Source organism: Alternaria metachromatica (genome assembly GCF_023757995.1).
Source record: "Alternaria metachromatica strain BMP 0045 chromosome Unknown scaffold_19, whole genome shotgun sequence".
Classification (NCBI taxonomy): domain Eukaryota; kingdom Fungi; phylum Ascomycota; class Dothideomycetes; order Pleosporales; family Pleosporaceae; genus Alternaria; species Alternaria metachromatica.
In genome coordinates, this window is record NW_026055510.1 from 413,852 (window position 1) to 438,432 (window position 24,581).

General features: G+C 40.1%; 4 protein-coding genes across 4 annotated transcripts; 2 read left to right on the plus strand and 2 right to left on the minus strand.

Annotated features, from left to right (window-relative positions):
* Nucleotides 1-11,909: 11,909 nt before the first annotated feature.
* On the plus strand, nucleotides 11,910-14,998 carry J4E83_007626 (uncharacterized protein; the record flags this gene model as incomplete). Its single annotated transcript, XM_049334529.1, has 4 exons — nucleotides 11,910-12,150; nucleotides 12,204-12,977; nucleotides 13,321-14,109; nucleotides 14,163-14,998. 4 exons carry the CDS (start codon nucleotides 11,910-11,912, stop codon nucleotides 14,996-14,998), a joined length of 2,640 nt encoding a protein of 879 aa, XP_049186415.1.
* Nucleotides 14,999-18,616: 3,618 nt separating this feature from the next.
* On the minus strand, nucleotides 18,617-21,242 carry J4E83_007627 (uncharacterized protein; the record flags this gene model as incomplete). Its single annotated transcript, XM_049334530.1, has 3 exons — nucleotides 18,617-19,361; nucleotides 19,410-21,097; nucleotides 21,147-21,242. The coding sequence occupies 3 exons, from the start codon at nucleotides 21,240-21,242 to the stop codon at nucleotides 18,617-18,619; spliced, it is 2,529 nt and encodes an 842-aa protein (XP_049186416.1).
* Nucleotides 21,243-21,954: 712 nt separating this feature from the next.
* J4E83_007628 (uncharacterized protein) lies at nucleotides 21,955-23,092 on the plus strand (the record flags this gene model as incomplete). Its single annotated transcript, XM_049334531.1, has 3 exons — nucleotides 21,955-22,483; nucleotides 22,534-22,951; nucleotides 23,002-23,092. 3 exons carry the CDS (start codon nucleotides 21,955-21,957, stop codon nucleotides 23,090-23,092), a joined length of 1,038 nt encoding a protein of 345 aa, XP_049186417.1.
* Nucleotides 23,093-23,459: 367 nt separating this feature from the next.
* RPS15 (ribosomal protein S15) lies at nucleotides 23,460-24,152 on the minus strand (the record flags this gene model as incomplete). Its single annotated transcript, XM_049334532.1, has 4 exons — nucleotides 23,460-23,704; nucleotides 23,755-23,876; nucleotides 23,956-24,013; nucleotides 24,116-24,152. The coding sequence occupies 4 exons, from the start codon at nucleotides 24,150-24,152 to the stop codon at nucleotides 23,460-23,462; spliced, it is 462 nt and encodes a 153-aa protein (XP_049186418.1).
* Between the last annotated feature and the right edge of the window lie 429 nt (nucleotides 24,153-24,581).

Consider the following 24,581-nt stretch of genomic DNA (forward strand, 5'->3'; position numbering starts at 1 on the left):
GTGTTAAGGCAATTTACTATTCTCTTCTATCTATAAACTATAGTCTTATAGAGTATATAATTATCTTAGATATTCTATAGATACTTAAAATAGAGTATTATAGGTTATTAGGTAGTAGAGAGAACTATAATTCTATTAAACAAAGTACAACGTTTCTACAGTATAACTAGTATTAGTAGTATAGTTAATAATAACGTATTAGGTATTATTAAGATAGAGACCTAGCTCTTAGTGTTAAGATTATTATAATTAGAGACTTCTACTATTAGGTTATATAGCACTATAAGTTTATCTACACTAAAAGTTGCGTAGTTAGTAGACTCTTTCTAATAATATATTAGCAATAAGATAAACTATCTTCTCTTGCTAACGTACACTAGATAGAAAATATACTAGTTCTATAATACTATCTAATTTACGTGCTCTAGTGCTAGAGCCTTAGCTTATTATACGTACTTACTTTATATAATTACTAGATACTAGTGTAACTACATACTAAAAGTTAATAGGCTTGCATTTAGGCGTCTGTAATAGCAGTAATAGCTAACTTTAGTGTTAAGGTTAGCGTAAAGTAATTATAGTTGTACTAGCTATATTATTAGTAGAACCTATAGAGTGCTAATTGTAGTTAGAGGCTCTTAGCGTTAATAGACGCTTATCTACCTACTAGACTTCTTCTATAATATTATTCTACTTTCTCTTATATAGCGTATACGCCTACTTCTATTTAGCTATATTATTAAGTTCTTAGGTAGCAAGCTTACACTTAATAGAATTAAATCTATCTTTAAAGCGCTTAAACAGGCTCTTCTCTATAATATCTTTTATAATATATTTATACTTACCTTAATATATTTAGTAATATATTAATAATATATTAGTAGGTGTTTTAATAGACTTATAAGCAGCGTAGGTTATAGCTCTACTACTTAGATTACTACTTTCTACTAGAAGTACGTAAATATTATATTAGCTATTAAGATAGGTTATAAGAGTAGATTATATAAGAGTTTTGTTCTATTATTATTAGCAATAGTATGCTTGCCTCTAACGTAGACGTTGCTTATACTATAAACTAGGTAAAATATAGCTCTAAGAAGAGGCTTAAAATAGTTACGTTTAACTTTCTAAAGAGAGCTATTTTGTTATATTACAGCGTTTTTAACTTAGGCTTAAACCTTCTTCTAAGTAGTACTAGGTTTTAGCTATTTACGTAGTCTTCTAAAAAAATAGAGGTAGCGCCTATAGGCACTCTAGCCTCTATTAATATTCTAAGGTTTATGTATAATATATTATAGGTTACTTACGTAGGTCTTAGTAAGTTTTAAACTAAATAGGTAAGAGTTCTTCTTTATAGGCGCTATACTAGTTAAACGCAATTAATAGTAGGTTAGAGGTATAAGAAGTTAATAGAAAAGGTATTGTAGTTAATAAATAATTCTAGTATTACTATAACTAGTAAGATTAGCTAGGTAATATTCTAAAGTAGAAAGACTAAGAAAGGCTTATGCTTGCTAACTAAGCTAGAATAGCCTCTACTATACCTATAGCTAATAGGCTATTAATATATTATACGTAACTTAACGCTGCTAGACTTTTAGATAATTTCTAGGTACTCTTCTATAAAGAAGCTATAGAGACTTTCTTTGTATATTTTTAGAGTAGAGGTAATACTTATATTATAAATCTTAACTTCTTTTTAGAAAAGTAGAAACCTTATACTCTTTTTTAAAGTATATTTTAGAAGAAATAGAAGAGTTAGTGTTATATAGAAGATAACTTCTTAATATATAGTCTTTTTCTTTTTAACCTACGCTGTAAGCAATATTAATAAAAATAACATCTCTTTTAGTATAAAAGTAGAGGCGCAAGAGCTATATTAGTAATAAGATCTTTATTAACTTTGCTTAGCACTAGAACATTATTTTATACTCTATAGCTTTTAGTGTAAAATATATAGGCGCGAAAGTAGTTATTAATAATATCTTTATTAACTTTAGTTAGCACTAGAATATTATTTTGTACTCTATAGTTTTTAGTGTAAAATATATAGACACAAAAGTAGTTATTAATAAGATCTTTAGTAACTTTAGTTAGTACTAGAATATTATCTTATACTCTATAGGCTTTAGAGTAAGCGTTTTTAAATAAATATATACGTAATATAGTAGTATAGTAATTATTATTAAAGAGCTTAATAAGTTTTAGAGTAAGATAACTATATATAGCTATAGTAGCGCTTTTTTAAGAAACCTTTTATATAGAAAGAATAATAGAGAAAGAGTATAGGTAAGCTAAAACTTATATAGTAGGCATAATTATAGGCTAGAAGCAAAGAGAAATAGTAGTAGTTAACTTTGTTTATAGATACTAAGACTAATTAAACACTCTAGCTAGCATGCAGTAAAGCAATATAGTAGTAATAGAATATTAGTAATATATTAATAAGAGAAATATAGTCTACACTTTTATAATAGCTAAATGTATTTTAGTAACATATACCTAGATAGTAGCTATTCTTTATACTTTATACTATCTACTTTAACTTTCTTTATATAAAAGAGTTTTCTAAACAATAGAAGAGACTTACTTAGTAGGCGCTACTACTACTACAATTAGACTATAACATAATATATTGCTAAACGTTAACAAAACTTATAGTAATAGTTAAGACTAAGCCTAGTAAAGCCTAGTGCTGTATTATAGTTACTACGTGCTAGTTACTTTACTTATAACTACTACCTACTCCTAAATTAACTACAACTACTCTACTACTACGTAGTATAGCTAATTACTAGAGATCTAGCGCAGCTAGCAACTCTCTAGACTAAGATTATCTAGACTCTAGCGCGTTAAATAGAGTAGATAGTAACTCTTCTAAACCTAAATTTTCTCTAGCTATCTCTAACGTGTTAGATAGAGCTTTTAACTATATTTACAGAGTAAATATAATATTACCTACTATATAATATATTACTAACTTCTCTAGATCTAGCATTATAGTAATAGATTAGCTAAGTTAGTATTAGCTAAGTTATCTAATCGCACGTTCTACTACTTATACCTAATATTAAGACTTTCTATAGAGCTAGAGCTACTAGGTCTATCTACTAGAAATATAAATAATGCTAGATAAGGCAGAGCTTCTATAACAAGAACTTAACGCTTCTAAGTAAATATAATCTAAAAAGTAAAAGAAAAGTAACTACTAGTTCTAGCTATAATAAGGTAACTAGCGTTGCGTATCTAGAAGGCTAGAGAGAAACCTACGCAAGTTACTAGATAGCTTAGAGAGAGAGCAGAATTAGCTAGATAGGTTGTCTAAGAGCGTAAGAGTAGAAAACGCGCTCTTTTAGTTTATTTCTCTGCTAATATATTATAGTTATAGTTATATCTAGTAATAAAGAAGAGAAGAATCTAAGCTTAGCTAATAAAGCTAAAGATATCTCTAGAGCAAATAACGCTATAGAGCAAGGTTATACACTAGTAGTTTAATAAACTAAAGTTAGACTAGAAGTAGACTCTAAGGCTATAGAGACCTAAGAAAACTCTAATTAAGACGTAGGTATTAATAACGCGCCTAAATTAGACAGATTTCTAGCGTCTAATAACTTTCTAGAGATTACTACTATTTTCTACGCGTATTTTCTAGAGTTCTATTAAGATAGGTATTAAGTATACTATAAGTAATATATTGCTAATTAATCGCTTAGTTATATTAGTATATATAGTAGGTTACCTAATATTAGCTAGAAGCTTATTTACGTTATAGTAGAGAGAAGCCTATAGCCTTTATAATAGGTAGAACTACGTTAGATATAATTACGCGTCTTCTAGCAACGCTAGATAATTTAGATTAGAAGAAGAGTAAAAGCGAATACTAACGTATTAGAGGCTAAACATACTTAGGTAGTAATAGTGTAGCTAGCTCTTATGCAACAACTAGCTCTAATAAATATTTTAACCTTAGTGCCTTCTATATATACTTTATAATAAGTTTAGTAACTAAATAGAGACTTATAATATTCTAGCTAAGCTACTATAAAGTAGACTAATATTATACTAAGAACTACTACGTACGCGTTAATCTTATTTCTTATATTTTACGTAATAATATAATTATAATATATTACAATACGTTTATTTATACTAGTAACCTTATATACTACGTCTTATTAGTTACCTACGTACGTAATAAGTAACTCTATTAAGCCTACTAGAAATAACTACACTTAGTATGCAGACGCCTCTAGTTTTGTACTATATAGCTCTAGCCTAAATTTCTATAAGAATAGGCCTATCTAAGTACGCTTTAGTGCGCTCTAATAACAAAGCCTATATATTACCTATATATATTATATAATAATGCGCTCTAGAGGTTTTCTACTTAAATACAGGTTATAGAAGCTATAAATATACTTTACTACTACGTAATCTAAGAGGTAAATATGTCTAACTCTATTAGAATAAAGCAGGTAATATAGAACCTAAGTTAGAGAGTATATAATAGGTAGATCTAGAGATTAGGTTAATATTCTGCTACTTTTCTAGTTATAGTGTTTGTATACCTACTTAGTTACTCTAGCGCTTATATTTATAAATTATAGAAACTATACCTAGAGCGTGTAAAACTTACGCGTTATATAAGCTGTGCGTATCTAGAGTATTAATACTAACCTAGATAAGTAGAATATATTACTAGTAAAGCTCTTAGAGACGTAAATAGTATAGGTTATAGAATAAGTAATAAGTTCTTATATATATACTAATATATTATAGCTTTCTACTAACGCGTAATAGCTAATATAACAGCTTCTTCTAACTATAAATAATTTAAAGACTACTTTAATACAGCGTACTATACTAGAGTAATTATAGCGTATATAGCGCGTTTTACGTCGCGTTATATAATAAATATAGTACTATAACCTATACTATAGATATATTTATATATAATAAACGCGTCTAACTTTATTAATGTAGTAGCTCTACTAGCTATAGACTAGTAATACTTTAGATAAGCAGAGACCTCTATAGAGCTAGCTACGTATACTACTAGTAACTTAGTAGATAAGATAGATACTATAAGTTAGAAGAAAGAGTATATTTAACGCTTACTATACGCTTCTAATAATAATGCGTAGTTAGAGAAGAACTAGACGCCTAGCAAAGCAGAAGACAATATATAGATAGTATATATTCTACTACACGTAGTAATATATTACTAATATATTATAGCTAACACTCTCTTCTAAGAGATAATAATAATAGCTTTCTATTATAGTCTCTACGTTCTTAATAACTTTTATAACGTTATACCTAAATAAGCAAGCTATAATAGAAACGTTACTAGTTATAGATATAATAACACTAGAAGACGTTAATAGTAATATAGAGCTAGACTAGTAGTCTATACAGATTCTACTACTATATTTACTAATAGTAAGGCCTATATTATTTACTAGCGCTGCGTGCCTAGAATATAAATAACTATAATAACTACTTCTAGTACGTACTATTACATTTAAGAGTACTATAATTTGTTAATAGTAGTGTAGTAAGGTATTAATAACGCAGACAACTTTATGCGCTACTCTATTATTACGCGCTCTAGTACTAATTATAGTAGTGTACGTTACTTCTATATCTAATAAAGATAATATCTAATTTTATTAGGTAGATAACTTAGACCTTAAGAGGTAAGTAAAAGCTCTTACAAAGACTAGCTGCCTAAGTATATACTATCTATATTAGATATATATAAAAACTTAGAAATATAAGAGTAGATTTATAGTAGAAGTATATAATAAGTCTCTAATATATTATAGGCTATTTTAAGATACTCTAGTATAAGAACTACGCGTTTACTTATACAGAAGACAAGCTTAATTATATATAGGTATAGTAGAAGTAGTATACGTAATAAGTAATTCTATTTATTATATATACTATATTAATAGATTTTAGTAGATATATATAGAGATACCTTTCTTATAGCGTATAAAAAGAATATAGTAAAGATAATATAGAGAATATTAGCGTCTACGCACTAGAAGGCAATAGCTAAGCTTATTAGATTATAACGTAACGTATTAGGTTTATATAATTACGCCTCTACTCTACTAGTAATATATTAATAATAGGTAGACTCTATTCTAATAGCCTTACTAGGCACTCTTTCTATCTTTAACGCGTTTAGCCTACTACGTAATACTAATACGCGCACCTCTAGTAACGCGCTACTTACTAGTAACGCGTTTAACGCTAATAATACGCGTAATAATAATAATACGCGCAATAATAGTAATACGCGTAATAATAACAATGCGCGTAACACTATAAGTTTATATAACTATAATAATAGCTTAGAGAGAGTATAACGCGTAGTAGCTACTAATATTTATAATATTAGGTATATAGATATAGATATAGCGAATACGCAAGAATAGCTTCTAAAACGTTAGAGAACAAAAAATTAGACCTTTATATATAGAAATTAATAACTAGTTTTACTATATATATACTTAGTTTATTATTATATATTAAGCTACTAGAATAATATAATAAAGCTTAGGTTATTATCTATAAACACTTTCTAATCTCTTAAATATATATAAGGTAATACTAGCTTAAATAGAATAGATAGAGTTTCTAGCGCCTAAGTAATTATATAGTTTTATATTATTAGTATACTACTAGTAATATATTGCGTAGTAGAGAAACTATAATTATATAGTACAGCGCTTATTCTTGTTCTATATTAATAAGCGCAAAACGCTTTTTTTATTAAAAAAAAAGGTGTAGCAGTATAGAGCTAGATATAAAGAGTAGAAAGATATAAAATTTATAATTTAAAATATAATATAGTGTAAGTAGGATTTTTTTTATATATATAGTGTAGATATAAAAATAAGAAATATTAGTGTTTTATAATAACGTCTAAGCTACACTAACACTATATAATGTAGACTAAAGGTATAGTATTACTCTATCTATAATTATTTACAATAACAAATACTAATATAATAATTATTATATAGTTTAGACTAAGGTTATTATATAATACACTTTTAATGTAAACGTAGTAATATTAGGTAGTATTGTTAGAGAATTATAAGTCTTAGCAATAATTAGTACTAGGCGCCTAGGCAAAGAGAGGCATTAATATAAGTTTAATAATATATTATAAGATTATATACGCAAGGTTCTATAAGCTTATAGTAATATATTATAAGATATATTTAGATAAACACTTTAGCTAGAGCTATTACTAAAAGTAGAATTAAGGCTAGTAAGCTTAAGCTACTTCTTATATAAATTAATCTAATATAAAAGAAGAATAAGCTGTCTTTTAAGCTTCTATAACTTCTGTTACTAGAACTCTAACGCGTTTATAGTCTTAGTAGAATTAGTCTTAAACACTTAACTAAGAGTAGTTAGTATAAAACTACTATTTCTAGAAGTAATAGTTTAGGCAGGTAGAGATAGATTACTAGTAGATTAGTAATATATAATATATACATAAAGTTAAGTAATATACAAAGCGCTAGAAGTTATTAGACTCTAATTCTGCGTAGCTATTCTGCGCTCTTAGTAAGCAACGCTTAGTAATAATAATCTACTTAACTAATCTAACTATGTAACTAGTAGCGCAGAGCTTATTATAGAGAAGTAGTCTAACTATTTAGAGAGTAATAATTAAAACTTATTAAGTATGTTATAGTGTCTACGCTTTAGTAGAGAGCTAGATAACTAAGATAGTAAACTCTGCGTATAGAGTAGAGAAACGTTAGATAAATCTAATAGAAGTAGTACGCAAGAGGTAGATAGTAGAATATTACTACTAAGGTTCTTAAATACTAGCGCGTTAGAGAGTAGTACTATAAGTAGACGCGTTAGTCTAAAAGGCGCGTTAGCTTAGTACTAATATATTACGTAGTAAGGCTTACCTTAGTGTTAGGCTTATAAGATCTAGCTTATTAATTTTAGGTTTAGAGAAGTTATTAATATTTATAGTAATAGAACTGCAATATTAGCTGTCTCTAATAGAGTTATTAGAACTAGAGTCTAGTTATAGTAATTACTTAGTAAGCTATTAACAGGTAAATCTATAGAGTAATTAGCTAGGTTTTTATAATATAAAATATTAAACGTATAGGCGTATTAGTGTTGTAAAGTTAATAACTACTATAGAACTAGATCTTAATTGCAGCGTTAGAAGGCTAAGAGATGCAATATATTATAAGCCTAGTTAGACTAGCGCTAGAGTCTTAGCCTCTATCTATTACTGCTTTAGTAGTAACTCTAATTAAACTAATAACTATATAGGTAGAAATTGTAGAATACCTCTAGCACTGCGTTAATAAATAGTAGCTATATATCTTCTTCTATAGTAGTTAGAACTACTACTAGAGTTAGCTACTATAAGAATTTTATTGTTAGTTACAGCGTTAAGATAACTATTAACTAAGAGTTCTACGTTACGTCTACGCTACTAGCGCACTAGGCAGTAAGTTAGTAATATATTAGCTACTAATATTTTCTTTAAGTAACACTTACTCTTTCTAGACTTAAAACTATATATACTTAAGAATTATAATGTGTTCTATTTAAGATATAGAATACTAGTAGTAAAGTAGTTCTATCTCTAGGTAAGATTGCGATAGTTAAGCTCTATAGCACTAGTAAGGTTAATAAAATACTTATACTATTAAGAAAACGTATATACTTATATATCGCTAATATAATATTCTATCTAGTACTACTAAATATATAGCCTTTATTAGCTACTTATTCTACTATATTACTATATTAATAGGTAGTCTAGAAGATATACACGTTAATGTTAGACATATATAGATTAAGGCTAGATGTAATAACTAGAATTAATTTATGCCTAGCCTAAAAGAAAAGAGTAGATTTACTAGAGTCTATAACTTAGTTAATAGGTGCGAGTTTAGAAATTAATATACTAACTTATTAGTGCGCAATATATAGATTTGTATTTCTCTTTACTTTTAACTATATATAGGCTAAATATTAATACACGCGCTTTTTCTCTTATCTTTTTATCTTAAATAGAATATAATACTCTCTTAATACTATAGGCAAAGTAAACGCTATAAAATATTATAACCTACTTTAGCTACTATTACTAAATATAATACTTTAGGTTAATATCTAATAGATACGCTCTAAGACCTTGCGCAATATATTAGTACAGTATTAGATAGTAGTAGCTTTACTATATACCTGCTATTTACTTACTATCTATATTAGTAACTATAGTCTAGAAAGCTATAGCTCTTTGCTTATAGAGATAGCGCTAGCGTAGTACACGTCTAGTGCAATTCTACACAGCTTAGAAAAACTAATAAAAACACTTATAGTATTCTTTAGTTAAATTATATAATATAATAATCTAACTAGATATTATAACTTTACGCTACTATAGATAATAATAGGTAAAGATAACTTTATTTATATTAGAGTTGTGTACGCGCTTAAAGAATATGTCTACTTTAAATAAAAATTAAAGAAGAAAGTTATCTACTTATTCTTTAAAGAAGTAAATTATAGAGTAGTTATCTTCTTTAGCTTTAATAGTTTAAATATAGCGCTACTATAGTATTAGTAGAGTTAGTTAACTATATAACTATACTAGCGTGCTTATATCTAGTTTTGTCTTATAATACTAGTTAAACTTCTACTATAGTCTCTATAAACTATTACCTATTAGATTTACTATATACTTAGCTATGCAGAAGTAGCGCGCAAGGCGATTAGTATTAGTAAATACTATATATAATTTGCTAAGTATCTTTACTCTATACTCTTTAAGAAGTTTACAAAGTTACAACAATTATTAGAACTATACTAGATAATATATTAATAATAATTTAGTTATTAGCTAAGGCGTCTATACTATAGGTTATTAAGAGTGTTATTACTATAATTATAACAGCGATAAGTTACTCTATATAGGTAGAAGGTAGTTATTTAGAAGGCAGAGGCGCATAGTTATAAATGCCTTTAGCTATAATAATAACTTAGAGGTAGATAGTAACGTTAAGAAGTATAATAAACTAGAAGATATAAGAGTATTTTGTAGCTTTATTATTATTTAAATAAATTATTTTACCTTTTTCTTATAGATAATTAACGCCTAACGCCTTTAGTAAAATATTTACTAGTAGTTATAGAATGTCTTACTATATAATCTCTTCTTACTACTATAAACGTTCTTAATAACACTATATACACTAGACTTAATAGAAGCTTAAGCGCTAATAAGTTTAATAAAGTATAGAATATTAACGCCTAATATAGTGTTAAGAATCTTAACCTTATAATAGCAAGCACTCTCTTAAGCCTTTATTACGTAGCTATAGTATATATATTTACGTAGAGAGTAATCTAGTCTATTAGTTTTCTCTTCTTAAATAGTAATATAGTAGTCTAGTGTTTGTCTTATATAGAGCTTTTTCTACTTAAGTAGTCTTTTCTAAGTAATATAAAGACTATAATATATTAATAATAGAGTAGCTACACTTTATAAGATCTACTTACAAATTAGCTTTAGATATTATAGAATCTAGGTTCTTATTCTTAACTATAATATAGTAGAATATTATCTTCTTTTATAAATCTTCTATTATCTTAGAGTAGTAAAGGTCTCTAAGCTTAGGTACTAGATACTTATAGTGCTTTATAAACAAGTAGTTAAATTAGTAAATATTAACTTAAGTCTCTAGGTAGTTGCAGTACGTATTAGATATAGTTCTACTAGCTCTATATATACTATATTAAATATACTTTACTAGGTAAGCTTAGTTTATATAGCTAGTAGATGTATATACGTATAGTAAAGAGAGCTATTACTTAATCTCTAGTCTTTCTAGTAATATTAATAACATAAGCAAAGCTATTTATAGCTATACTAGAGTACTTATTATAATAGTTAATATGCTAAAGGCGTTTAGCGTATATTATACAACTTTATAGGTTAGCGCGTTAGTAACTATTTAGTTAACTAGAGTATATTAAACGCAGTAATAGAGGCTCTTAAATAGAGTAATGCTAATATAATCTTAATATATTATAGTATTACTATTAATATTTTACTAACTTTATAAGTACGTAATTCTTTTATATCTTCTTAAGAAAGCTAATAGTTTTCTAGTTTAAGAAGACTACTATTATAGAGATTATAATAAATGCGTAGTAGACGTATATAGCTATAGAATATTATTAATATAAATTTAGTATTAAGTTAAAGTAAGAGACTAGTGTTAGCTAGAAGATAAATATCTGCTAGTAGGCGCTTAAAGACACTATTATAGTATTAGATTTTAAGAGCCTTACGTTATGTCTTATTTAGAGCCTTTAGCTTATTTTAATTATATAACTACAGCATTTTAATAGTATATATATTAATATAGAGATATAGGCAGTATAATAGAGTTATAAATGTGCATTTATAAAGTATTATATTATTAATATATTATAATAGTATAAAATAAGCAACGCGTAGAGTAAGTAGCTAAGTATTATAAATTGCACATAACTATGCTATAACTTAAAGTTAGCTTAGCAGTACAAAGTAGAAAGTCTATAGCGTTAGTAAGGGCGTTATACAGGCTGTGCAGCAAGAGTAGAGAGCATAGTTTGCTTTAGCGCTGCGCTGCTTTGCTGCAGGCTGTTAGGTCAAGCTTCGAGGGTGCTTGGAAGGAACAATAACCCCTCACCAAGCTTTCTGCACCTGCCCGCGGCAGGAAGCGAAGGCGCGGAGATGACACCATATGCGCGTCGCGAACGTCATACCGCAGACGTGTATGCACGCGCTTCGAAGCTACAATCCCCGTCGACCCTAGAAACCAATATAAAGCATCAATCGGGAAGTTCGCGATATGATTCCGCAGGTTGTGATGGACAAAGTTCTCTCCAAAGCGCAGGAAACTGCATCACATAGCTGGGAGTACGGCACCGTGTTTGAAGCGCTACTCGAGTACAGAGATCCTCATTATAGCATCTTTCATGACCCATTTCCCGGGGGCGAGATACCAGAGTTGACGATAGAGGATGTAGAGGCGTTGCGATATGTGAAACCATTCATACAGACGAACAGGGCGAGACTGTGCGAAGGTAACGGTAAGCTCTCTTCTCTCAAATTTCATCCAACGCATGCTAAAGGCAGTAACTAGGTTCGTCGTCCGATCCGACATCTCTCTGCATTCCGGCCTTGTTGCTCTACAAATCAACAACCTCGCAAGCGCCTGACAATCCTTACCTCTCCGCTGTAAATCGCCAGCTGCACGACCTGCTCTCCACCACGCCCAGATACAGCAATGGCGCGATATCGCATCGCGATGAGTACCCTTCTTTGTGGGCAGACTTCATCTACATGGTGCCGCCTGCTCTTGCATACGACGGTGTCTTCACCTCAGACATAGATATGATGAAAGAGAGTGTACGGCAGTGCCAGCTATACTGGGAGGTGCTGGGCACATCGAAAGGGTATTGGCGACACATCGCCAATGTCGAGAGCACAGACAGCGTAAAGAGCGATGACGGCGCGTGGTGTACGAGCAATGCCTGGGCTGCGGCTGGGATGACTAGGGTCCTAGCAACATTGCGCAAATCTCAACATGAACCGGAAACCGCTGATGAGCAGAAGATACTACTAGATATGACCAAAGGCATTCTTGACGGCGTGATAGAGGCTGATACCGATGCATCCGGCCTGTTGCGCAACTATCTCGATGACGAGACATGGTTTGCAGAGGTTGCTGGGACGGCGTTAATGGCAGCTACGGTCTTCAGGATGGCGGTCCTCGAGCCTGGCACATTCGGAGAACGATATGTAGGATGGGCGACGCGTAAGTTGGAGTCTGTCAGTTGCCATCTAGATGAGGAAACTGGTGTTGCGGCACCTGTGGTTAACTCACTGAAGGAGGGTCAGCGGACGCCGCTCGACGGTATCAATCCGGAGGGCCAGGCTTTTGTCGTATTGTTATACGCTGCATGGAGAGACTGGAAGACTGTTGCAGATAATGCATCAATCGCGATGACCGGAACTGACGCGTCGAGGACATGAGCAGCGCATGCGGCAGTGGTTCGCGTCGTTTGTACCTCGGCAAATCCGACTCCTCACGTCAACCATGACTCTCCGGCATGCAATGGAAGCCATGCTTTCAATCACGGAGTACGTGACATAAGTAGAACTGCATTTCACACCGAGAGATCAAACTGCGCCCGTCTTGCGCTTAATCTTTCAACCCGACATGATGTCCACCAATACGCCCGTGATCATTGGCGTAGGCGACATTAAGAACCGCTCTACGGCCATCGCGGATGCGAAGGAGCCCGCGACACTGATGTTAGAAGCCATCCAGAAAGCCATCAGCGACACTGCATCTTTTTCGAAGACCGATTTGCAGTCATCAATCGACAGCATCGATGTCGTCAAGACGTGGACTTGGCCGTATCCAGATCTACCCGGGCTTTTGGCAGAGAAGCTGGGCGTTGATCAGAGTCTGAAATGGAAGAGATATTCCGAACATGGAGGCGATAAACCAGGAAAGCTCTTCGATGAGGCCGCTAAGAGGATTGCAAAAGGCGAATGCAAAGTCGCGGTTGTAACTGGAGGTGAAGCATTAGCTTCGTGTGCGTACCGCATGCCTTTCCGTCGTCTCCACTCATCGCTAAGTGTACCAGTATCCGCGTGTGCAGCTGCAAAGAAGCTTCCTCCACCAGGCTGGACAGCTCCGTCCGAAGCCGTAGATTCGGTTTTCACACCAACAGGTCGCGACCTAGGAAATAGTGCGGTTTCCTCTCTCTGGCAGACCCTTTCTTCTACTGACTCTGGCAAAGACCTCGGAGCTATTCACAAGATTGGTGCGCCAATACATGTCTACCCACTTTACGAAAATGCGTTCCGTGCGCATCGCGGGCAGACGCTGAAGGCAAACCACGAAGAGAGTGCAAAGCTGTATGCTGAATTTGCAGACGTCGCAAAGAATAATGAGTACGCATGGGGTCAAGGAACTGCAAGTAGTGAAGAGGACATCAAGACTATTGGGAAGAAGAACAGGATGATATGCTATCCTTGTTGGTCTCACCTTTTTCCGCATTAGGAACGGACGCTTACATCACACGCGCAGATCCCCTGCTTATGAACGCCTTCAACACGGTTAATCTTGCCTCTGCAGTCATCCTTACATCGACTTCCTTCGCCAAAAGGTTAGGTGTTCCCGAGTCGAAATGGGTTTATCCGCTTGGCGGCGCGGGAACGAAGGACGACGATGAGTTCTGGAAACGACCGAACTTCTACTCTTCGCCCAGTATATCGCGCTCTATCGATGCGAGTTTGAAGACATCTGGTACGACCAAAGAAGAGATGGATATAGTTGATATATACTCCTGCTTCCCTATCGTGCCTAAGATTGCGGCGCAGCATCTAGGAATACCTGTGGTTGGTCGTCAAAAGCCATTGACGATACTTGGTGGTCTGACATCGTTTGGTGGAGCTGGTAATAACTACTCGATGCATGCGCTCACTGAGATGACGCGACAGCTGAGAGACGGCAAAGGCCAGAAAGGACTGGTGCTCTGCAATGGCGGCGTTCTGAGCTATCAGTACGTCGTGATATTGTCGAAAGAGCCTAGAAGAGAAGGAAACTATCCGACAGAGAACCCTCTACCGCCGCAAATTACTGATGTGCCCGCGCCCGAGCTCGTTTTCGACCCAGAGGGCGAGGCTGTTGTCGAAACTTACACCGTAGAGTTCAACCGAGACGGCAGCCCGCTTCGAGGTCACATTATCGGTCGCTTAAAGAGCAGCAACAAACGTTTCCTCTCGAACCATGGAGATGAAAGTACATTGCGACAGATGGCTAGTGGTGCGGTCGAGATTGTGGGTAAAAGCGGATGGGTTTGGCAAGATGGTGAGAAGAAGGGGAGGTCGCTGTTTGCTTTCGATAAGCCAGCAAGACTGTAGCGACTTGTCAAGCGGGTGAAGAGAACGATAAGCTAGAGTACTTGCTATGGAGCGCTGACAGGTCGAGTGAATGGGGGTGCCATTTCTCTGCGAGTACATGTGGCGAATCTAACTGGGTGAGCTACGAGCTACCGCGGTTTGGACTTTGCAGTCCCCTAGCCTACTTATCTACCCGGGTGCAGTCTTTCATCAACAATACACGCAGTCAACCAAAGCTCTACCTTCTTGATCCCTCAACTCGCTCTACATTCATATTCAAGATACTGTGGCGCCATCGGGCAACATCTCTCAGTCATGTCTTCCTCATCCGCAACACTAGACGGCATCACGACTACCCTATCTGCGATAAAACTAAACCCTACTGTTCCATCCCCTCCGACCCAACACGCAAAATCTTCTTTCGAAAAGCTTCCCCTAGAAGTCCGACAGCAAATTTACCGATACCTCTTCAACAAACGCGACCCTGATTCACTCTCGGTCGGTGTCCGCCTTTGCTACCGCCGCACCTTTCAAGCACTCCAATCATCCGCGCGGCCCATCCTCTGGAGTCTCATGTTGACAAGCCGCCAAATCTCACAAGAGGTGCGCACTTACTTCTTCGGCTTCTACTGCTTCAATCTCATACCCGCACACGGGAAATACGGCTACCAGAGTCTCCTCACGACCTTTTGGCTGAAGATTGGGGCACATAACCTTTCTCTTATACGGAAGCTTTCGCTGCCGTTGTACTCTATCCGTTTGTTCGACGAAAGAAACGGTATGGTGGAGCAGTCTAAATTATGGTTTGCGTCGAATCTTCTGGCGAAATTCCCGGCGCTTACCCATCTCGACCTGGGCTTGCATGTGGTAGAATGTCTACCACGCGATCACTTGATATTCTCCAAAACGCTACCAACGGCTGGGGAGATGAAAGCTATGAAAGAGTGGGAATGGAGTGGTATCGAAACAAATATACCTTTGCGAGAGTGCTTTGAGGAGATCGGTAGCGCTATACAGGGGAAGAATGTAGAGGTTGGGATATACTGGTGAGTGGTTTATGATTTACAGAAAGAGTCCAGTAACGTATTTTTACTCACGTGCGATGTAGGTCAGACTTGCTTCACCTGGAATTACTGCGGGAGCATAAATGGCAGACGTTTGAACGACTTGAGGCAGTCTATAAAGAGAGGTTGATGGTGATACTGCAGAAGTGGCTTAAAGCGAAGTCAGTGCAGAGCAAAGGGCCACTTCGAGGCTTTCGAAGGGTTGATGATCGGTTTTCTCGTGGTTATGACATTGTGGATAACTACCATTGAGCCATTGGGGTAGAGGCTAAGTTGATAGATCGTGTGGAAGATAGGAAGATCACACAAGTAATCATTATGAGAATCAATGTTCTTGAAAGCAGTTAAATGTCTCTCATATCGTATATGCTATCGGTATAGTAATCGTTTAAAGACTTTTGCTGCTGCGCAGAAGGAAATGAGAGCTGAAAAAGGTCAAAGCAAATTATTCATGGTTATCCAACCACTGGGAGTATTGAACCGCTTTAGCTAGGAAGGTACTAAAATCTTTGAGTCCGTTGCTGGTGGTCAAGCAATAGGTAGAATCCAAAACCCACCAATAGAGCATGCCGATATTCTTGACCGAGTTCAGCAAGCGCGACATGGTAACGCGACATGTCTGGAAATTCACGTCAGCCGATATAGCAAAAGAATTGTGTAATAGTCACTTACTGATGAGCTGATCAAGACCGCTCATACCACATTAAGGTGTACCCCCAGATACTATCTTCACCTCTGTCATCAAACTCGAAACCTGCAGTCTCCAGAGCTTTTTGAGTTGTTGCGGTCTGACTTGAATAGTTGTAGCGATATACCCCAGCCCTCTTGATTCCCACCCACTCAGCCAAGAGAAGTTCCAGAGCCTCGAGGTTGCTGTGTGGTGGCAAGAATCCCCACAATATGGTCTGTATGGCACTTGCGTGATACGGCTGCAATGAACACATCCATCTGTTCATGGTTAAGGAAGTGTCGTTATAGTTGGCCGTGAAGCTGTTTTTCTGGAAGGGAAGCACACTTGTATCGTGGCGAAATTGGCGGCAAGTTCGGGAGAGAGCTGTCTGATGACGCCAAAGGAAGCCAATACCATCTTGTCGGGTGAGCCAGTACCGTGATTCCCAATATGTCTTATCAACTACGTAAGTCTGGCCTCCTATAACGTAGTCGTAGATCTGGTTCCGGATTTCTGCTGGTAGGCGAAGGAGAGGGGAGTTACTGTTATGCTGAGCACTGAACACCATCTCATCAGCTGATTGCAGATAGCGGAGGACTGGAAAAGTAGTTACATGGCTGCCCGACGTAGTGTCTCACTTCTGGTAACGCGAGAAACACTGGGCTTTGCGACTTTGCTTGTCGTCTTGGAGGCAGGAGTCTTTCGATTGCGTTTCTCGAGGTCAGGACGCGCCATGATGTGATGTTAGAGAGTCGTGGAAGTTGACATCGACGACAAGGCCAGTTTATAGTCGGCTAGTGCTCGGTACTCGCGCTAGTGTTTGGTAAGTGGTGGTAGATGCGCAGCATATATGAAGGTGAAGGTAAAGGTAAACTTTGAATCTTTCATAGTTCCCCATGACATTACCACCGCCCTCCTCTAAGCCCAAGCACTCCCGATGGGTAATGAAGTACCACTTGGGGGTTCTCTTCTGCAAAACCTTTGTACTTGTCCATGTGCTCTTCTGATCATGCTGCCATGTTTACCTGCACCCGCAATTCTGCTTCCTCTCACACGACCCTGCCCCCTCCACTGCCCAGGTGCTATCACCTAAAATCTCACTCTGATATATCCAAAATCCAACACATACAAACTCTACACACCATACCCGCCCCTCCGTCCCATCATCCAACATTCCCCGCCCATCCCCCAACCCCCGAAAGACAAGCCACCTAGTAAACGCGCCTCGGAGCGTGCGAACGATGCGGATAATCTCTCGAACTCCTATGTGGATGCCCAGAACGCGTAGAGCGCTTGCTTGAACTTCGTCTCTGCCTGGACTTCGATCTCGACTTCGATGAGTGCGATTGTGAGCGTGAACGTGAGTGCGATGACGATTTGCCGCTAAAGCAGGCGAGCAACGCCACGAGGGCGCTTGTGATACAAATGGTTGCGGTTGGATGGGTGCGTTGAGGGTGTTTGGGAAGATGTATTCGGATGTAGAAGGAACGGCCGTTGAGAGGTGATGGTTGATGATGATGATGATTTCGTGATAGCTAAGTTTATGGGTCGTTACTTCCTCTTATACACTATATGGTGTGCAGTGCGGCATCTCACCTTGGACGTCACTTCCTCCCCGCTAAGTACTAATGACATGCGCCGAACCACTCTCTCCAAACATCTAGACCTCTAGGCCTGAGTTACCAACTCGACTGTTAACATTCAGACCCGCGATACCCGGACCCTGCATGAGTTTTGTTGCTTGGCTGTGCATGGCGTCCGGATCCTGGCTTCAACATGATTGGTTGATGTCCAGAAAAGTCCGTGGCGCATGTTCAGAATGACGTTCGCTGTGTATTTCGTGGACAATTTCAATGTACTGGTAATGTATTCATAGCTCCGCAAGCTTATATGAACGTTGAATCTTTACAAACCACTAAGCACACTCTGCACCCCCACAGTTCCAACATCATCTCTCCTAGCAATGAAGCCCTTCAGCTCCTGCGCATCCTGTCCACCCGCAGCCCTAAGCCTATCCCTCAACGCCTCCGGTCCAATAATGAACAACGTACTGACATCCGTCAACACATCCATGGCACCCGGTTCCAGTTCATCGCCCGTAGGCCATGCTCTCACGAGCTCAACATAGCGGTTCATGTCTTTGGATACACTGAGACCACCGACTTGTGAGATGGTGAACTTGAGGAGGTGAGATAGAACGAGGGATCGCAGACCGCGAGCGAGTTCAGCGAGGAAAAGGGAAAGGTTGCGGCCGGAGAGGGCGGCGGAGGCTTGAGAGGCGACGCGGGTTAGGAACGCGGAGACGTCGCGACAAGCTTGTGTTTCGGTTGTGACCATCAGATCGTCTTCTTTGGGTCGGAAGTCGGTCTTCTTTTGTTGAGACAGACACCTGCTCACCCAGTTGAGAGATGCTGTGAGTGTGAGATTGAGGATGTTGGATAGTTTGGATTCAAGGGTCGACGTTGTGCTATTCGCGGACTTTTCGATGTCGCGGCGTATGGTGAGATTGGGTGTGCAAAGGGGGAGGACGATGGTTGTAGTGGTTTGTTGGAGAAGATGTAGAATTGTGGTGATGGCGTGTAGCGACGGGAAGTGGGCGAGATCAGGAGCTGTCTTGGAGTTCTCTTGAGAAACGGCATGGTCTTGTGCACTGTTTTGGTGTTAGTAAGGATGCGCAATTCAAGCAGGTATGACTTACGCGTCTAGTGCCGTCTCCAGATAGATCTCGCCCATCTGCCGTAGCAGTAGGTTCAGTAGTATTTGCACGTCCTTCGGCGTCTCATTACCAGGCGACAGCTCAAGTCCACGCCCAACACCTTCTGCCAGCCACTTGAGCATACGCTTAGCGACTGGTAGCGATAGCCTGCCATCTTCATCCGTCACCTCGATGTCTTTCTTCTCTTGTTGGTCTTCTTTCAAGCCAGCAATGCGGAGCAGCGTTGCTTTTTGACTAGCGGGCAGCTCGGTACTTTCAAGGCGTTCCATATACTTGTCACGAGCGGATGCAGCCAACTCCTTACCTCGCTGGGCCAGCGATCCGAAGTATGAGGTGGGCATCTTGCTGCGTCGCGAGTGATAGATTGTAAACTTGAGCAATAGCGAGGAGTACAATTCCTCCAGGTTCTTCTTTTCGCGCTCGATATACTTCTCTCCGATAAAGTAGGAGGAGAAGAGCTCTTCCAGTTGCTGATCAAGGGTAGCTGCAACCGCCGATGTAGCAGGCTCTGGATGTTCTGTCAACCCATGTGATTTTAGGTCGTCCACCAACTGCGTGATGTAGCTCCTCGATGCCTGCAGTGAGCGCAGAAATGCGAGTGAAGACAGTTCTCCTGCTTTATCGAGCACCATCTCCAATCGGCTTTGTATCGACTGCTGGAAGATGCGCTCGAGGAACTTGATGAGCACCTCCTCGTAGTACGGGAATGCTCGTTTGATGATGGCGGACTCATCCTGAACGACAATCTTGACTTCGTCGATCAGAGACTGTAGCGTAGGCTCGACGCCCGGTGGTTCCGCATCAGGATCTTGAAGGCGATCCCAAGTCTCCAAATCCGTCGCTAGGTCTTCGCCATTCAGCTGCATGCGGTCGATGAAGAAAGAGTGCTGGTTGACGTATGTTCCAATGACACTAGCTCCGTCGTTGAACCCCTTGAGCGCAATGGCACAGTCGCGCATGCCAGCGTAGTTTGGACGCGCATAGCATTCCTGAAACTTGCTGAGAAGGTCCTGCTCCAGGTTCTCCAAGAACTTCTCGATGACCTCCTTCGTGTTGTGTCTTGACTGGTGCACCGTTCTCCTCTTCATGCCGTTTTGTACCTCTCCGTTGACTCGCTGGCTGCCCTCTGGGTCGAGACGCGTGCTGATGCGCAGTAGTTGACGTGCAATCTCAGCGCATCGTACTATGTCGCCGTTCTTTCGCTGGTCCTCGAGGATCATGAGTTCGCCTCGTTCGCTGACTTCTTGCCAGCATTCAATCAGGAACTTTGCGTCCAGGGCTCGCTTCCGCTGGCGATCGAGCTCTTCGAGTCGCTCTCCGATGCGCATGGCCACGTTACCCCCAGTATCGGACCCTCCCTCATCATTGCCGTTCAGCGAGCTGTCAAGCCTTTGGAACTTATCCATGGCCGTCTCCAGCCGTCTCCCAAGCGATTCGACATTCTGGTTGTGTTGCAGCTCCGCCCGACGCACAGCCGTGGAAAGCTCAGTCTCCTTCTCTTCTAGGTCTTCAGACAGACTGTTGAGTCGTGTGAGGGCGTGTTCGAACGTGCGAATGAGCGGCTTGGGGTCGAATGTCTGCTGGCCGGCAGCGCCTCCGGAGCGTCGTGTCGCAGGTACGGCAATTTGGGAGAGGTCCTCGATGAAGTCTTTGACCAGGAAGTCTTTGCTCTGTGAGAGTCAACAGAGGAAACCAAGCGGAAGCTGTACGGCTGCTTACGGTGAACTTCTCTAGGGTGAACTGCGGCGCGCGTATCGAATTCCTCGACGTCTGGTGGGTGAGTACCGACGAGCCATCGGAGCTGATGCGCTGCATGGTTGCAGAAGTGTGGGCAACTGCGCCTTGGGTGCTGGGTATCACTCGAGTCTACTATCACGGACGTCTATCGTAGCAGCCCAGCGCGCCAATGCCCCCGGTTGCCCTGGAGGTGCTGATTGAGCCGTCGCAGGGCATGAAATTGCCGGGTTTTGCTAAAGGATACGCCTCTTTCACTCCCGCATGGTATTAGGCGTAAATGTCTCCTGTTGCAGTGATTTGCATGTGGTGATGGAGCGTGTAACATGTCCGAGTCGCGACTGTGGCTTGTCGCACCCGTGGACACCCCACGCCTCGGTACCAGGTCCGCACTCGCAGCAGCTCCAGCCGAACGAACAACGGGTGACCCCATGCACTATGATGCCACCAGTCCAGCCTGGGTAGGCCGTATACAAAGATGCAAAACAATCTGTCAGTGGTCTACAGCCTCACAGTACTTGCGACAGCGTCCGCGTAATGGCGCCTCAGCGCATGGCGGAGCAGGCGGAATGCGCGTCTATACTTGGCTGTGCTCGGCAGGCACGGCGCCACACGTACTTCGTATGCACCAGCCTCACCGGGATATTTCATCATCTTACGTCTGCCAGACATGGCCAGCTAACGCGCGCATTGTTCCTCTCCTTTCTGTCATACTCCAACTACTCGACCCTGTTCCCATAGACGTTGCCTGTCCCGTTCATTTTGTTGTTCAACACCCTCCACACCGCCCGTAATGGCTACCACAGGCCTGACTCCCACGCAAGAGGCCGCTTTTAGACGAAGCAAGCAACTCTCTGTCCAGCAACGCGAAGAACTTCTGAAGCCCTTTCTCCCCTCTGAGCCATCCGACAGCGAGACGCAGGCGCAGAAGAAGAAGGCGCTCCGTGATCGCCGCCAACGCGCAGCCCAACAGAACCGCAAGCCACTCGCAGGCCCCATCAAGACCTTCCTCCACCTCGCAATCTACCACGTCGTCGCTCTCTTATTCAGCATCTTCTTCCGCTTCCGTCGCGCCTACCGACTTGTCAGGGGCAAAGTCGTCTCGCTGCTCAAGTACCATCACCGCACCCCAGAGTTCATCGCCCACGATGTCAAGGACCTCGAGAAGCTGCCAAAGCACCTTAGTGTGATAGTTGAATACCAAGAGGACGACGGAAGTCAGGGTACAGCCGGATTGGAAGGACTTGTAAACGATGTCTGTGAGATAGCAGCTTGGGCCGCAAGTGCCGGCATACCCTTTCTGAGTGTCTACGAACGGACGGGTAAGTCTTTCACATCATGGCCGTAGAGCTATGCTGACAAGAACGAACAGGTGTACTTAAGAACTACCTCCCCCAAACCCACGCCTCCATCTGGTCAACCCTAGAAGCCTACTTCGGACCCCATCGCAAGCCTACGCTCTCCCTCCGTGCGCCGCACCTATCCTCCTACTCTCCTCCCAACACGCCTCCTCAGAGTGCAGACGATGACCTCAAAGGGGAAGAACGCCAGCATCTTACCGTCCTCCTCCTCTCCGAACACGACGGCCGTGACACCATTGTTGACCTGACGCGCACACTGGCCGAGATGGCCCAGAAGGGCGATGTTCGACAAGAGCAGATCAATACGGACCTGATCGATGCACAGTTGAACGACCACGTTTCGAGTGAACCGGATCTTCTGATTCTGTTCAGTCCTACAGTGCAGCTTAAAGGATACCCACCGTGGCAGCTGAGATTGACAGAGATCTTGTAAGTTGCCATACTTCGAACCACTGATTCCCTACTGACATACAATGCAGCCACCTACCAGACAACAAGGGTGTCAACTACCAGGTCTTCCTGCGAGCCCTGTACAACTTTGCAAAGGTCGAGATGCGCCTAGGGAGATAGCAGCATCGCATTCTTGTCGTATCTCTTATTGTAACAATACCCAATTTGATTACTACTATCCATCGTCTCGTTGGCTTACCATGTCTTGGTACAATGTGAACATTGTGAAGTGCAGCATGGCGCCATGTTTGATTAACCAACAACTACTTCGTCACCATCACATGTGCATGTTACGTAATGAAGGAGCAGTCTTGGAGGTATCTCGAATGTCATGGTGGTGCTATCTACACCATATCTTCATGCCCGCTGTGACCGTTGTGTACGTCGTAGCCATCGAGAGTAAATGCACCTAACACCTTATTCATTGTAGGTCATCAAGTACATATCCGCCCCACGAAAGAACCCATGCAACCAAAACCCAGTTCGTTTACTTGAGAGGAATGAAACGGGAGGAGTGAGTGGCACCAATACCCGGCCTTCCGTGCTTGACGGGCCTGTATGAAATGGAGAACTCGGCGAGGTAGTGGCCGACCATCTCGGGCTTGATTTCGACCTGGTTGAACTCCTTTCCGGAGTAGACACCGATGACGGAGCCGATCATCTCGGGGACGACAATCATGTCACGGAGGTGGGTCTTGACAAGGTCGGGCTTCTCGTTGGGCTTGGCCTCCTCTGTGTTGTGTTAGCAATGACCCGTCGGCTGGGCGGACAGCTTTGCGTACGCTTGGACTTCCTGAGCTTCTTGATGAGACCCATGGGCTTGCGCTTAAGACCACGGTTGAACCTGCGGCGGGCACGGGCGTGGACGAGGTCGCGGAGTTCCTCAGAGCCGAGGTCGAGGAGCCTGTTTATCGATCAGAATACCGCCACACTTGTGTATATTTCCAGCGCGTTCGAGGAGTCGCGGGGATCGGAAGACGTACTGGTCGAGGTCAACGCCGCGGTAAGAGAACTTGCGGAACGCCCTCTTGGCCTTAAGGGCTGTTGTGTTCGTTAGCCATGTCCATCACGTTGTGCGTCTACGTATCCAGGGAGAGCGGTGCGGGAGTGTGGGAAGGTCTGGTGCGGAGGGCAAGGGCGTACCAGCTGCGGCCTCGGGATCGTAGTCAGCGTCAGCCATGTTTGCGGTTGTCGAAGTGATGGGAGAACTTCGTTGGGTCGCGAGGGTAGTTGTCGGTCGTCAGTTCTCGATGGGCGATATTGAAATTAGAGCCCTGGAGGTGTAGCTGCCCCGTGCGCTAAGCGAGACCTCTTAGCGCCAGTCCAGACGGGCAGCTGCGATCATGCTATTCACCAACAAGAACATCTAAATTGATGTGAACATAGTTGTGATGATGAATTATCGCTCCGTGGTTGTAATTGGAAACTGCTTTATGCGAACCTCGCAACAGAATCTCCACATCAACCTCGCCTTACATAGGATGCGTTCAACGACTTCAAATACCTGATGACGCAGTGAGTTCACACGCGACTATTCTTCTCTAAGTCTAGATGACGATCCGAGATCACTTCAATACTTTCCCAAGATCATAACCATCTCTGTTATGCT